Below are 12708 nucleotides of genomic sequence, written 5' to 3'. Positions count from 1 at the left end.
TCCTCCAGAAGTTGGGTTTGGGGGGTTACGCCCTGCACGCACACACCCCCCCACGGCTCTCCCCGCTTCCCCCACCATCCCACACCATCACCACATGGCCAAGGGCACAACCTGCCATCACCCACTTCTGCAAACACCACCGGCCAGGTGTGGAAAAAAAGACTTTGCACATGAACACAACCACCTACGAGCCATCAGAGAATCCAGCAGTGGCAGCGCGGGGGCTGCCGGAGCCGTACCTGGCTGGCATAGAAATGCCCGATGATCTTCACAATGACCTGCTCGTTCTCGTCAGGGGTCTGGTCCCGTGGCACCACCACCTCCGCCGCCGTCAGGTTCTGCAGCTCGTTGACCTGCAGGGAAGCGGCAGAGACCACCCGGTCGCACCGTGCGGGAAAGAGGAGCCCCTCCAGGCAATCCCAGCCAGGGCACTGGGAAACCTGTCCCTGGGATGTCCCCAGGCACTGACACACAGCACCCCCTCTCCCAGGGATGTCCCCCCCCTCCCCGGGTGCTCCCATCCCCATCCAAGCATCGCTCCTGCTTACGGTTTTGCCCCCTTTGCCGATGACCCTGCCGGCGGCCGAGGCGGGGACCCGGATGTGCGTCTCCAGCTTCACTTCTTCCTTCGGTCCAAAGAAGTTTTCCTCCTTCAGCTTTCCATAAATCCTGCCCTGCGCCTGTGGGGGGGAGGGAGCACGGAGTCAGGCGCCACCCGAAGTGTCCTACCCCTCTGCGTCCCCACCGCGGCGCGGGCACCTCCATCCCCAGCACCTGGCACGAGCCAACATCCCACGAAATCCCAGTTCCTTGAGGTTTCAAACCAGCTCAGCGCTGGGGAGAGCCGATGCCGGGTTAACCCAGCCACAGACTGGGCTCAAATTTGGGGTCACTGCCCCACTCCTCCCTTCCCAGCTCTGTGGGGTGGCGGAGAGGGATACCCCAAATCCCCTCGCAGCGATGATGGAACAGAGGGAACCTTGAACTGAGCTTCCGGAGGGCCCGTGATGACGACCATGCGCACTTTGGAGTCCGGCGTCTCTGGAGGGGCAATCTGGAACAGGGGGAGAGATATGGCGGCTGCGGCGGGGAGCGGCACGGGCAGGCTGGCAGCTGTGCCCCCCACCTCCCCTGTGCCGCAGGATCGGGCCCCCAGCCCCATCGCCCGGGCTTTTCCAGGTGGTTTCCCAGCCAGAAGAGCCCTCGGTTGGGGAAGTGCTGGCAAAGGGTGGGGGGGTCCCCATGGGGGAACCCTACCTTGATAGAGGCACTTGCGAACCGGGAGAGCTGCTTGATGTGCTGACCCTTCTTGCCGATGATGGCGCCCACCGCCTGCGCGGGGATGAAGACGTGGACGGTCTCCTGCTCCGGAGGCTGTGGGCAGAGTGTCACGGGTCAGGGCTCAGGGCTCCAAGCCCCTTCCCAAGGGATGCCTGTGCCTCTCCCAAGGGTGAGGGGCTGAGCCAGCACCAGACCCCGTGGGGGCTGAGCATCTTCTCCGCTGCATCTGCAGTAGTTTGAAAGCCCAGATCCTGCCCCCACGCTGGACCAGACCCGCCGGCGGACAGCATGGGATGCTGAAGGCATAACCCTGACCGTCACAAGGGTCTTCTCCACGCAGGGCAGACCCCCGAGCTGGAAGCAGGAGCAGTTTGAGCTGCCGGGTGTTCACCTACCATGAAGGAGCTGTACGGCGCAGCCCCGGAGACGCTGCTCGGCGGAGGAGGTACCGCGTTGGAGGAGGCAGGGAAGAGGCCAACGGCAGCCAGGTTAAGGCCAGGGATGAGGTGAGATTGTAACTGAGGGTGAAAGGAGAGAAACGCTCGTTGCTTCAATCAGGGCATCCTCCCAGAGAGCTCCCACGACCGGGACGCAGGGCAGGACCGAGCCCCACTCACGCTCATGGCGGCCACGTCGTTCTCGTAGGCTTCCCTCACTTTCTTCATGATCTCCTGCTCCGCTTTGCAGCAGTTCTCGATGGAGCCCTTCACCGTGATGGTCCTTTCGGGGTTGTAGAGAGTCAGGTCCTGCAAGCTGATGAGGAAATCCAGTGTCAGCGCCGAGACCCTGCCCTGCCCGGCCAGCGCTGCGCCGGCTCCTCTGCTCCTGCTCACGGGTGCTGGTGGGGTGCTGGTGGCCACTGCCACTGTGGACTGGGACTGCCCGGTCCCAGTTGGAGCAGGGACTAGCATCACGGTTCACACTGGGATGTCCACTCTGCCTGCACCCAAAACCAGGGGTTAAGAGTACAACCCCAGTTGCAGCCGTCAAACCAGTCAGTCCTGAGCTCCGCAGGCCGGAAGGGACGGGGAAGGGGCACCGAAGGGAATACAGAAAATAAATATAAAGCCAAGATTTTTCAAGAGAGCTTTGGGGGGTAAAGCACCCACACCACGGGCTGGCTTCCCAGCTGCTGGGCAGGCATCGCTGCCCGCTCTCGTCCCATCTCCCATCTCCTCCTCATCCTCCCCAGCCACCCTGGCCTGAGGAAGGCTTGCCCTGGTTTCCCCAGAGGGAGCGAGGAGCCTTACGATGAGATGGTGATTTTCGTCTCCGTGTCCTGCTCCACTTTCTTCAAGTTTCGCCCCTCTTTGCCAATCAGGCGCCCCACAAAGTTGTTATGGGCCAAGATCTTCAGCGGCACTTCATCAGCTCTGGAGAGAGGAATGGGGGAAAAAAAACACGCAACGTGAAGGATTACTGCAGCCAGAAGAGGAGAGATTTGGTAGAGAGGGATGGGGGGAGCTCAAGTCCCCTGGTCCCTCAAGCCAAAGCTCCTGCGCATACGGGAGCATCACCCGGCTCTGGGCATTGGGATGGTACTGGAGCCCAGTGGAGAACCGTGGATGGGATCCAGGGGCACCGAAAGGCCGGGGGGAACCTTACGTCTTGGTGTCCTTCGCCTCCTTCTGCATGATCTCCAAAATCATCTTGCAGGCGGCGGAGCAACCCTCAGGGGTGGAGTGGATGCTGATGGCTTTTTCTGCAGCTCCCGCGTTCTCTTTCCGGTGCACGTCGATCCTGCAAGCACGGGATGGGTGCTGGGGCTGGGGAGCGGCTCTGCAGCTTCCCTGCTCTGCTCCCCCCACATCCCCATGGACCACCCGGAGCTCACGCTCGAGCACAAGGTTATATGCACCCAGGGAAGGAGACAGGAGTTAATTCTGGCCTCGATACTCAACACAGACACGGCGACCAGAAGCTCAAATCACAGAAATCCAAATAAGGCTCCAGCATCTATTTATTTTAAGCAACAGGAGTGATTGAGTGGCAGAACAGGCATGTGCCTGGGGACGGGATGGGCTGTCCATCACTTCACGTCTGGGATAAAGCCTTCCTTGGGGGGAAAGAGCCAACACAAGCTCAGGGGCCAAACACAAGAGCAGGCGGGTGAAGCTCAGCAAGCTGATGCTAAGTGAGAGCGGCTGAAGCAGCGACCTCCCGGCACGCCTGCCCACAGCCCGTCCCAGCCAGGGCAGCCCCGGCAAAGGGAGACACATGGGGAAGTGCAGCCAAGAAAGCCTGGCCGGGGCAGAGCATGGGGAGGTGGCTCTTGAACACACCATCCTGCACGGTGAGAGAGCCAGAGTGGCCTCAAATAGCCCATTCTCCAAAAAAAAAATCCAGCCTGGTATATCGCTTGGCTCAACGCGGTGCAAACCAGCTCGTGGGAGAACAGACTCACTTGGACTGCGTCTGCTTGGTGATGTTCCTGATGGTGGCCCCTTCCTTGCCAATGATGGCACCCACGTACTGGGTGGGCACGAGGAGGCGGAGGGGGATGTCCACTGGCTGCTGCTTGACCGGTGCCCCCGCGGTGACGGGGGAGCCCTGCCTGGGAGCACCGCGCGCCCCGAAGCCGCCCCGCCGCCCGTTCTCCGGCCCTTGCATGGACTGCTCGTCGGGGATGTAGGAGACTTTCAGCGCGTGGTTCTCCAGCTGGTGCCCGTTCAGCTTCATGATGGCTCTGGAAGAGGAGAAGGGGTTGGGGAGGGTCCCTCCTGGCACACTCCCATGCCAAGCGGCAGCGCATCGGCATCAGCTCAACCAAAAGCACACCAAGCCCTCCTTGGCATAGGAAGCACCAGGAGGAGGAAAAGTTGATATCATAGATGCCAAGATCTGGCAGGACTTCCCACCCAGCCTGGAGGAGCCAAAAGATTTTATGGGGAACCTCTCCGAGCAGCTGGAGCAGGGGACAGGAGCCACGGGCACAGGACAGATTCCCAAATCTCCTACGCCTTATGGTTTTTTTTAAGCTGATATTTCAAATCCCTCTCCGGGCGGGATGTCGGGGCTGCAGGAGCTGGTGGCTGTCGATAGATGGGGCTGGAAGCAAGAGCAAAGCGACGGCTTTGGCCACCGCTCTCCAAGCTGGGGAGGTTTGAAGGAGCTGCGGAGCGCGGTGGTCACCGCGCTCCGCAGCTCCTTCAAACCTCCCCAGCTTTCTACACAGACAACTCCAACCGCAGCTCTTCAGAAAGTGGTCAGTGACTCAACTCTTGCAAAAACACCCAAAAAACCTCAAAACCGTAAAACTGGCTGAACAGAGCCTTTCCCTGCTTAGCAGCCCTGTCCCTGCAGAACACGAAGGGACCAGAGAAGGATGCTCGATAAAGCAGCTGCAGCATCGATAAAGCACACGCATCCCCCAAGGAGGAAAACGCATGGCAGGAGGGCTGCAGACCTGAGAGCAAAACTACTTGCAAGAAACTCTTTTGCTTGGTGCTTCCCGGTGAAGGAAACCCAAATTATTTCATAGAATCATGGAATGGTTTGGGTTGGAAGGGACCTTCAAGATCATCCAGTTCCAACCCCCCTGCCATGGGCAGCGACACCTTCCACTACACCAGGTTGCCCAAAGCCTCATCCAACCTGGCCTTGAACACTTCCAGGGATGGGGCAGCCACAGCTTCTCTGGGCAACCTGTGCCAGTGTCTCACCACCCTCTGAGGGAAGAATTTCTTCCTTAGATCTCATCAGATCTAATTTAGATCTTAGATTTAATTAGATCTAATTTGCTGGCAGCAAATTCACGGTGGCTGCGGGTTTGACAGCTGAAGCGTTATCAGCTGGTGGCCATGTGGGAGCCGGCGCGTTGGCAGCGACCGCAGGCGTCGTCCCCGGGGATGGCGGCGCGGCCGCATTTGAGACGTACCCGTCTCGGAGACGGAAACCTTCCCAGATAAAAACCTATCAGTCAATCCCTGCGCTCCTCCAGGCTGCCCTCTGAGGAACGGGCTGATCCCGTCCCTTTTCCAGCTTTCCAGAGCCCTTCACTGGGGCAAAAGGAAAGCGCAACAAACAGTGGTGAAAACTTAATTAATTTTCCATTTGCATTTAGTGCAAAGCCTGATCTTCCCCGGGCAGGACGGCGAATGGAGATGCAAGTCTCCCAGCGACACGAGCATCAGCCAGAGAGGACACGTGTTGCCTGACATCTACCAGCCCCTACGATGTTTGGTCTTATTAATACTTCCTCTGGAGCCATAACTCCTGAAATCACACAAACACAAGGAAATCTCCACTTTTCCTCGAGCATAAAGTTACGGTTTTACTCTCTGAACTGCACAGAAAAGCATAAAAATGTGGGTGTCCTCTGAAGAGCATTCATCTGAAGATGAGGACAAAGAAATCAGAGCTCTGGGGAGCTTCCTTAAAGATTTACTGCATTTTTAGCCAGAATTTAGGAATTCTGAGGTAACCTGACTCTCAGCACTGGAAATTCTGTTTTCTGCAAGCAGGGAAGGGGCTGGAGCGGGGCGGACGCGGGGCACTTACTGCCTGGTCTGCTCCCGGTTGGCGTAGGTGACGTTGACAACGGCGGTCTCGCTGTCCGTGTTCACTGCGAGCAAGAGAGGCAGAAGTTAGAGATGCAGCATGGACGTCTCGGACCAGGACCCCGCCAAAAGTGGACGAGTTCCCTCCAGGGCTCCCCAGGGATTTGGAAACATTTTTCTCCTGTGAGGGAGAAGAGCATCCAAGAGCTCCAGGGATGCTCAGCCCAGGCAGCACAGAGCCTCCTGCCTCCTTTGAAGGATCCCGATACGCCGCTGTGCTCTGCAGCAAAGCCACCAGCGCCAACTCCATCCTGCCATCCCTCACCGGAGCCCGGGGACAGTCCCAGCAGCTCCTCCAAGCCCTCCTTTCCGTTTCCAGGAGGGTTATGGTACCCCCAGTCTCATTAGACATCCCAGGGGCGATATGAAACCTCCTGCCTCAACTGATCACCATTAGAGGCGGAGATAAAATCTGCCGAGCGGAGACAGATTGTCCCCCGCCGGTCTCGGGAGACCATCCCGCACCTTCCCCTGAAGCTGCTGGTGGGAACCCAAGGGTGTGGTGGGAATGATGCCAACCCGGCACTTGGACACCCACGTGCACTGCCCAAAGCCACCGCAGAGGACTCGGCTTTTAGCAATAGGGAATAACAAAAAAAATAAAGCCCCAGCGACCAGGCTGAGACCTCTTGACATCTTTAGCCGCAACTTCTGCTGACAAAGGAAAACTGCGTGGCCGTCCTCATCCTCCTGACCTCCCCAAGAAATAGCTGGGGCAGAAAATATCTTAAATACGGCTTCTTTTTTCAGTCCTACCTTGCTCGCAGTTTTCTACGGTGCCATACTGGGCTAGCAAACTATCCAGAACCTGGGAAAGGGAGGAAAAAAATAATTAAAAAAAACCACAAACACTTTACACTGGGACCATCAGGACAGACCAAGGAAATACAATCAATCAATAAAAGCAGCTTTCTAGTCATTAAGATTTCACAAGCAATTAGATGGAGGAAGCTCCTGCCTGCCCCAGGATGCTGGACCAAGGGGCCACAGAGCCAGGAAAAAGAGTCAGGGAAAAGTCCCAGCAGCGGGAGAGAAGAAAGGATCCATTTTGTCCCTTATACAATAGATGAACCATATAACCTTGTTATTAACAGAGATTTTTGTTGGTGTAGCTTAGATCGCTTCTCCCAGTTGAATTTACTCCAGTAATGGAAGAGAAATAAGCGACGCAAGGATCTAGTATAATTAGACCAAATTAATAACAAAGAAAAGGATAAATCAACTTTAATCCCAAGTACAGAAACCTGGGGAGGGTGGAATTAGTCCTTAAATCTGATCTCTGCTTCTCCGCTTGCTCCTCTTACCTCCCATCGCAGCTGAGGTGGGATGTTTCGGATTTGAATTTTCCGGCTCCTGAAATAAATGAGAAGTGATTAAAAAGCAGATTCGGTGTCCGGAACGCGGCCGTCTCACACCGAACCGCTGCACGTCGGTGTATCTAACCAAGCTTTGCACTTCCACATGCTGCCACCGTCCCTGATGGCTTTTGGCTAATCACACTCAGCCCAGTTGGTGCTGGATTTACACTGGGAGCTTCACCAAGGACATGATGCCAAAACCCCCGACCCTTTGGCACTGGCTGGAGCCAAACATGGGCACGGCTGGAAAGGCAGAGACTTTTGCCAGATTAAATAGAAGAATTAGAAAGCAAAAAGGGAGCCGTGTGTTTGGGTAACCTGCACCAGGGGCACAAAGGGACACCCCTTGGGCTGCCACCAACCGCCGGCGGGAGCATCAGTGCCGCGTCCAAAAACCCGGCTCAATTTTAACCGGGGACATCAAGGCACCGGCATCCCGGCTCCACCACCCGACACGGTCTCGGGCTGCTTCTCCACTCACACTTTTGGCTCTTCCTAACATCACTTTTCCCAAAATAGAAACTCTTTTTTTAATCCCGATGCCAAATTTACCCCGGGGGTGCCGTCCTCCCCCTGCCCTGTGCCCATCCCTCACTCTGCAGCTGCCGCGGACAGCTGAGAGCAGCCGCGGGCTCGTCCGGCGGCTCCAGCACCGGCCACGCTGCCGGCACCCCGAGGTGCTGTGGGACACCCCGAGAGCCCCCACCCAAAGGCAACGACACCTTTCGGTGCCCAACTCTCCGAAGGACGTGGCTTTTGTGGGTGCGACCCACGTGCGAACAGTGCCAGCCCCCCATGGATGGCTGGTCCCCTCCGTTGGCCTCAGTTTTTCGGGAATAACCAAAACCACTGAATTTTAAGCCGTCTAAAGAAAAGGAACACGAACACCACGACTCAGCTCGGCGTTCACAGCACCATGTCGGGTAGATGCCCCCAGATCCGCTCATCGCAGACCTGGGCTTCAAATTCAAAGTATTTACAAATGCATGAAATAATCCAAAAAAAAGAGCGAGAAACAGATTCTGGGTCCTTATCTTCTAATTACACAGCTTCAGAAGGTGGCTGAGCTCGTTTGTGGATGAGAAGAAGTTATCCCAGCACAAACTGGCCCAAGGCAACGGGTCAGATTTAGCCACACAGGTACAGACCCCTCCCCAGCCCCTTCATCCTGCCGGGTACCAGCAGCTGCCTCGAGCATCCCCTCTGACCCGTGCTGCTGACGCAACCCCACACACACCAAAAAGCCCCGAAAGGGTTGGCTGGATCAGTTTTTTTTCAAAAAAAAACCACCAAAAAAACCCAGAACTGATGTTTCCCAAAGTCACCAAAGATTTCCCAAAGAGTCAGATGGGACAGCCAGATTTGGGGCTGCTCCCCCCTCTAAAAGTCCAAATGAAGCACACAAAAAAAATAAGATCTTCAGTGCTCCGGCCAGCTCAGCCACCGGGAAGGCTCTGAAACACCAAATTTTGTCACCACTACAGACACAAACTGGGTGGATGGGGAAAAAAGAAACCAACCCAAGCCTTAAAATTGCAGCGATGGGGGGGGGGGGGGGTTGCAGGAAGCCAAAACGGGGGGAGCCCGCTCTGAAACCAGACCTCTCGTTTCCACGCTAATCCTCATCCCAAAATGAATGGGAGAGAGATTAAGAAATTCAGAATGCAAAGAATGTCAGAGTCCAGGGAGGGTCAAAAGGATTTGAAGTGATAGAGGAAACCCCGTAGGTCTCCCACCGCCCACCCCCGCCACGGAAACTTCTCCAGATAGCTACAAGCATCTGCACGGGCAGAGCATGTGTTCTGCACATACGTGACCAGAATCCAACGTGCTATGGAGAGAAAAGAGCCATTTATGTCCTCGCACTGTAATTCTGCTGGTGGCATCTAATTTTCTCCTCCTAAAAAAAGAAAAAAAAACCCCAACCAAACTACGATGATTAAAAAAAAAAAAGAAAGAAAAAAAATAATCGGATCTCCTGTGCTGAAGCACCTGCCCGGGCAGAGCATCGCCCACACCCGCGCCAGCCGGGCAAGGTGAGGGGCTGCTCTGCGCCTCACCGGGGCCGCTGTGCTTTTATTAATATGTTAATTAACCGGTAATTCCTCCCCTTGCGACCACACCGCCAGGATTATTTGCTGCTCCTAACGGCCCCCATGGCTGACGGTTATTAAATCCCCACGAGGCCACGCTCGGAGGGAGAGATGGGGCTTTTATCAGCCCAGCCGGGTGAGCCGCACAAAGTGGAGCGGGATCCCACAAAATCCCGGGATGAGCTGGCACCCCAAATCCTCCACTCCCGCCTCATCTCCATCGCTGCCCATCCTGCCCTGGGGAGGTGGGATCGGGGCCGCGTCCATCCGCCCTCCAGCGAGGTCTGGCTCGACGTGGAGTTGCCCCATGGTGGGGGGGAGCCTCCCTCTCCAAAAGCGTGTGAATCCGGAGCACTCGGCAGCGGCGGTGGTTGGAATTACAGAGGAAGCAATGAATAAATAAACACATTATTTGCTTTGCTAGAAGCAGGTCCCGCCGTATTTAAACCCTCGTCGCCAAACGCCGCCCTTCGCGCTCCCCGACGCGACTGCCCGCTTGTGCCCGCTCCCACCTCCGCGCCGAGCGGAGCTTGACTCCAAACAAATAACTCCGCGAGACGGCGATTCCCCGGCTTTTTCATTCGTGATGTGCCAAAGGCAGGAGCTCCTCCCTCCCATGCAGCCAAAGGGCTCTCGCAACCGAGTGCCAGGACACCGCTGGCCACCCGAGGGGCACGAGTGCCAAGTGCCAGTCCTGGCACTCGTGCCCCTCAGGTGGCTAAGAGCCACAGACCAGCCCTGGCATCTCCAGCCCACGGGAGATGGCAACGGCTCTGCCGGACGCTGCTTGCCTTATGCCGAAGGCAGGAGCCTCCCAGATCTTTGGGGTGAGCCAGAGCAGACTGATGGAGTTGGTAAAAAAAAAATGCCTATTTGCAAATCTGGATGGTTTCTGCCACGTGCTGGTGGCTTTTTTTGTTTGTTTGTTTGTTTATTTAAAAGGGAAAAAGAAAAAAAAAATGGGAGTGTAGAGAGGAGGGCGGATAGCTGCAGGGCTGTAAGGGGAGAAAAACCACCAGTCCCAGGGACGGATCCTGGCATCACCCTCCTCCTGCTCCACACTGACGGTGTCTGTTTGGGATAACGGGATTTTAGCATCCCACTGCATCCGTCCTTCAGCCCTTGAAAGCCTGCCGACACGCCTGGCAGCCCCGTGCGGATCTGCTGGATCTTCTGCGGAACCGGGAGGCAAAGCAATCCTCCCCAGCTGTGGGTTGGGCTTACTGGGAAAAAACCCACCCGGACTGTAAGAGGAGGCTGCGATGGGACCCACCATGGAGCCCCACCACAGATGAGCACCTTGGGGCGACTCTCGTCACCCCCAACCAGTGGAAGCACCGAGATCTGCTCCATCAAAGGTTTTCCTCGGGTTTTCCTTCAGCCAGCCCTTTAAAGAGCTCCAGACACCAATAGGTTAAACCCCACCAGAAGGTGGCAGGGAAAGCAAAGAGACCAAGAGCCACGGAGGATCCTGCAATACCCAGGTACCGCGGAGATGCCAGTCGATACCAAGTGGGTCAAACCCAACGCCCCAGGAGGAAACCCTTCTCCAGAAAGGAGAAACCGAGGTGAAACGGGGAAAAAGTGGCAGCAAAGGAAAGCCCTGTTCGTTTGGAAAACACCCACTGCCAGTGTCCGACAGCCCCGGAGGCAGCTGGAAACGGCTCGGTGTCCCTGACGCACCCAGAGCCTCCCAGCCCAGGCGGCACCGCTGGCTCTCGGTGCCACAGCCTCGGGTGCCCACGGCACATCAGCAGCATGAACAGACTGGTACCCGCAGCAACCTTCCCAGACAACCCCCAATCACCCAGGCAGGCAGAATCACCATTAAGAATCCCAAATTAGCTTTTGAGGTTTTTGAAATCTCACTGGGAAACATCCAAGCGCAGATTCAGCCATCAGGATCCCTCTTCTCTCACCCCTGGATGCATCCCCAGAGATCGCCTTCGAGAGAGCGGCCAGAGCCTCCCGCTTAATTAAGAATCTGCTGGTAATTCCCTGGAGTGGACTGGCACGGTGGTGGCGGTGGCAGGGACCCAAGAAAGGGGCACCAGCTAGTTGGGAGCAGGCAGCCTGGACGGGGGCCAGTGGGAGGCTGGGGCTGGCCACCGCGAGCCGGAGGCGACGGCAAAGCAGCACCAGCGCAGCCCGTCCTCGCTCGAGGGTTCCCTTCCCTTCGGCACGAGCCCCACGTGGCGTTTTCGAGGTGATGCTTTGCAGGGGGCACGAGCGCATCCCTGCCTCCGGCAAGACTCGGCTGCCACCTCCTCTCCACAAAGTTTTGGCCACGGGTCCCACCTGAGACAAGAGCCGCTCTCTCCCAGCACAGAATAGCTGGGAAGATGTTCGGAGAGGAGCATCGCTGCACCCACAGCCGCTGAGCGGGGCGGCAGCAGAGCTTGGGATAAAACCCGCATCTCCCAGTCCCCTGCCCCGTGGCACATGGACCATCACGGTGCAGGCAGGGGCTCATCAAAGGACCGGGGTTATTTTCCCAACAGGATTTGACCCCAAGCATCACCAGCACCGGCAGCACGGAGGCAGCCGGAGGGATCGGCGCGGTGGGTGCGGGATGCTCAGGTCACCCCGACTGTTGCCTTCCCAAATAACATTCCCTGTGATCCGTAGGGAGCGGACACTCGCAATCGCCTGCGTTACCAGAGCACGATGCTCTACCAGGCTCATCTTTAGGGGACAACAACCACCCCCTGCACAGGGGTTACCCCATGGGTAAAACAGCCCCACGGCTATGCCCAGTGCAGCCAGCCCCACGATTGCCTTCGTCTTCCAGATTTTGTCCTGACAACTTGATTTCTCCTTAGCACAAAAGCAAGGGGCTGATTTAGTGAACACCTGCTAGAGAAGGGGCCAACCAACCCACCCCAGCAGGAGCTGCTGGTCTTCTGCCCCCCAGCTCTCTGCAGGAGGGTGCCAGCAGCAGCGGATCAGGCTCCGCAGTCAACACCGGAGCCACGCACGCACCGGGCACATTTCCTGTGGGATGTTGGCTACAGCATCTCTCTTAAATCCAACACCTCCTGGACCTTCTCCGACCCCCACCATGTACTTCTCCAAGCAGAGGTGATTAACAGCACCAAGATGCTGAAGGACCAAGCACTGACGGCAGAGTATGGCCAAGCTCGGGGCTCTCCCCAACCCCAAGCACCAACCCCGTCCTGGCCACCTCCTACCAAAACCATTTATGCAGCTCCCCGGGGCAGGAGGAGGACGGCCAAAGCCAGAGACATGGGGGGACCTACTAGAACTGAACAACATTAATGACGGCTTTTCAATCAAATGCAAATGTTATGCAAATTTGGGGGCTGAAAACACAGTGCATCCTTGATTCAATTAACAGCATTTCATTTATCTAGTTAGGCTTTGATTCAGGAAAGCACTTAATCCTGTGCTTAATGT

At 56.8% G+C, this 12708-nt stretch overlaps 1 protein-coding gene across 2 annotated transcripts in view; it reads right to left on the bottom strand.

The window, feature by feature from the left end:
• IGF2BP1 (insulin like growth factor 2 mRNA binding protein 1) overlaps nucleotides 1–12708 on the bottom strand; it is a 29737-nt gene that overhangs the window by 818 nt on the left and 16211 nt on the right. The window contains exons 3-14 of one of the 2 annotated variants that reach the window (XM_086626361.1): nucleotides 7145–7193; nucleotides 6597–6648; nucleotides 5782–5845; nucleotides 3686–3967; nucleotides 2887–3021; nucleotides 2532–2654; nucleotides 1899–2034; nucleotides 1677–1799; nucleotides 1258–1374; nucleotides 980–1054; nucleotides 549–680; nucleotides 240–353 (exon numbers count right to left, since the gene is read on the bottom strand). In XM_086626361.1, the coding sequence (XP_086482487.1) occupies nucleotides 240–353; nucleotides 549–680; nucleotides 980–1054; nucleotides 1258–1374; nucleotides 1677–1799; nucleotides 1899–2034; nucleotides 2532–2654; nucleotides 2887–3021; nucleotides 3686–3967; nucleotides 5782–5845; nucleotides 6597–6648; nucleotides 7145–7193 (1402 nt within the window). The remainder of the gene's footprint in view (nucleotides 1–239; nucleotides 354–548; nucleotides 681–979; nucleotides 1055–1257; nucleotides 1375–1676; nucleotides 1800–1898; nucleotides 2035–2531; nucleotides 2655–2886; nucleotides 3022–3685; nucleotides 3968–5781; nucleotides 5846–6596; nucleotides 6649–7144; nucleotides 7194–12708) is intronic. The other variant, XM_086626362.1, reaches the window with a different exon arrangement.

Source organism: Tauraco erythrolophus, chromosome 25, assembly GCF_009769465.1.
Source record: "Tauraco erythrolophus isolate bTauEry1 chromosome 25, bTauEry1.pri, whole genome shotgun sequence".
NCBI lineage: Eukaryota > Metazoa > Chordata > Aves > Musophagiformes > Musophagidae > Tauraco > Tauraco erythrolophus.
This window is presented reverse-complemented; position numbering and strand designations above follow the sequence as displayed.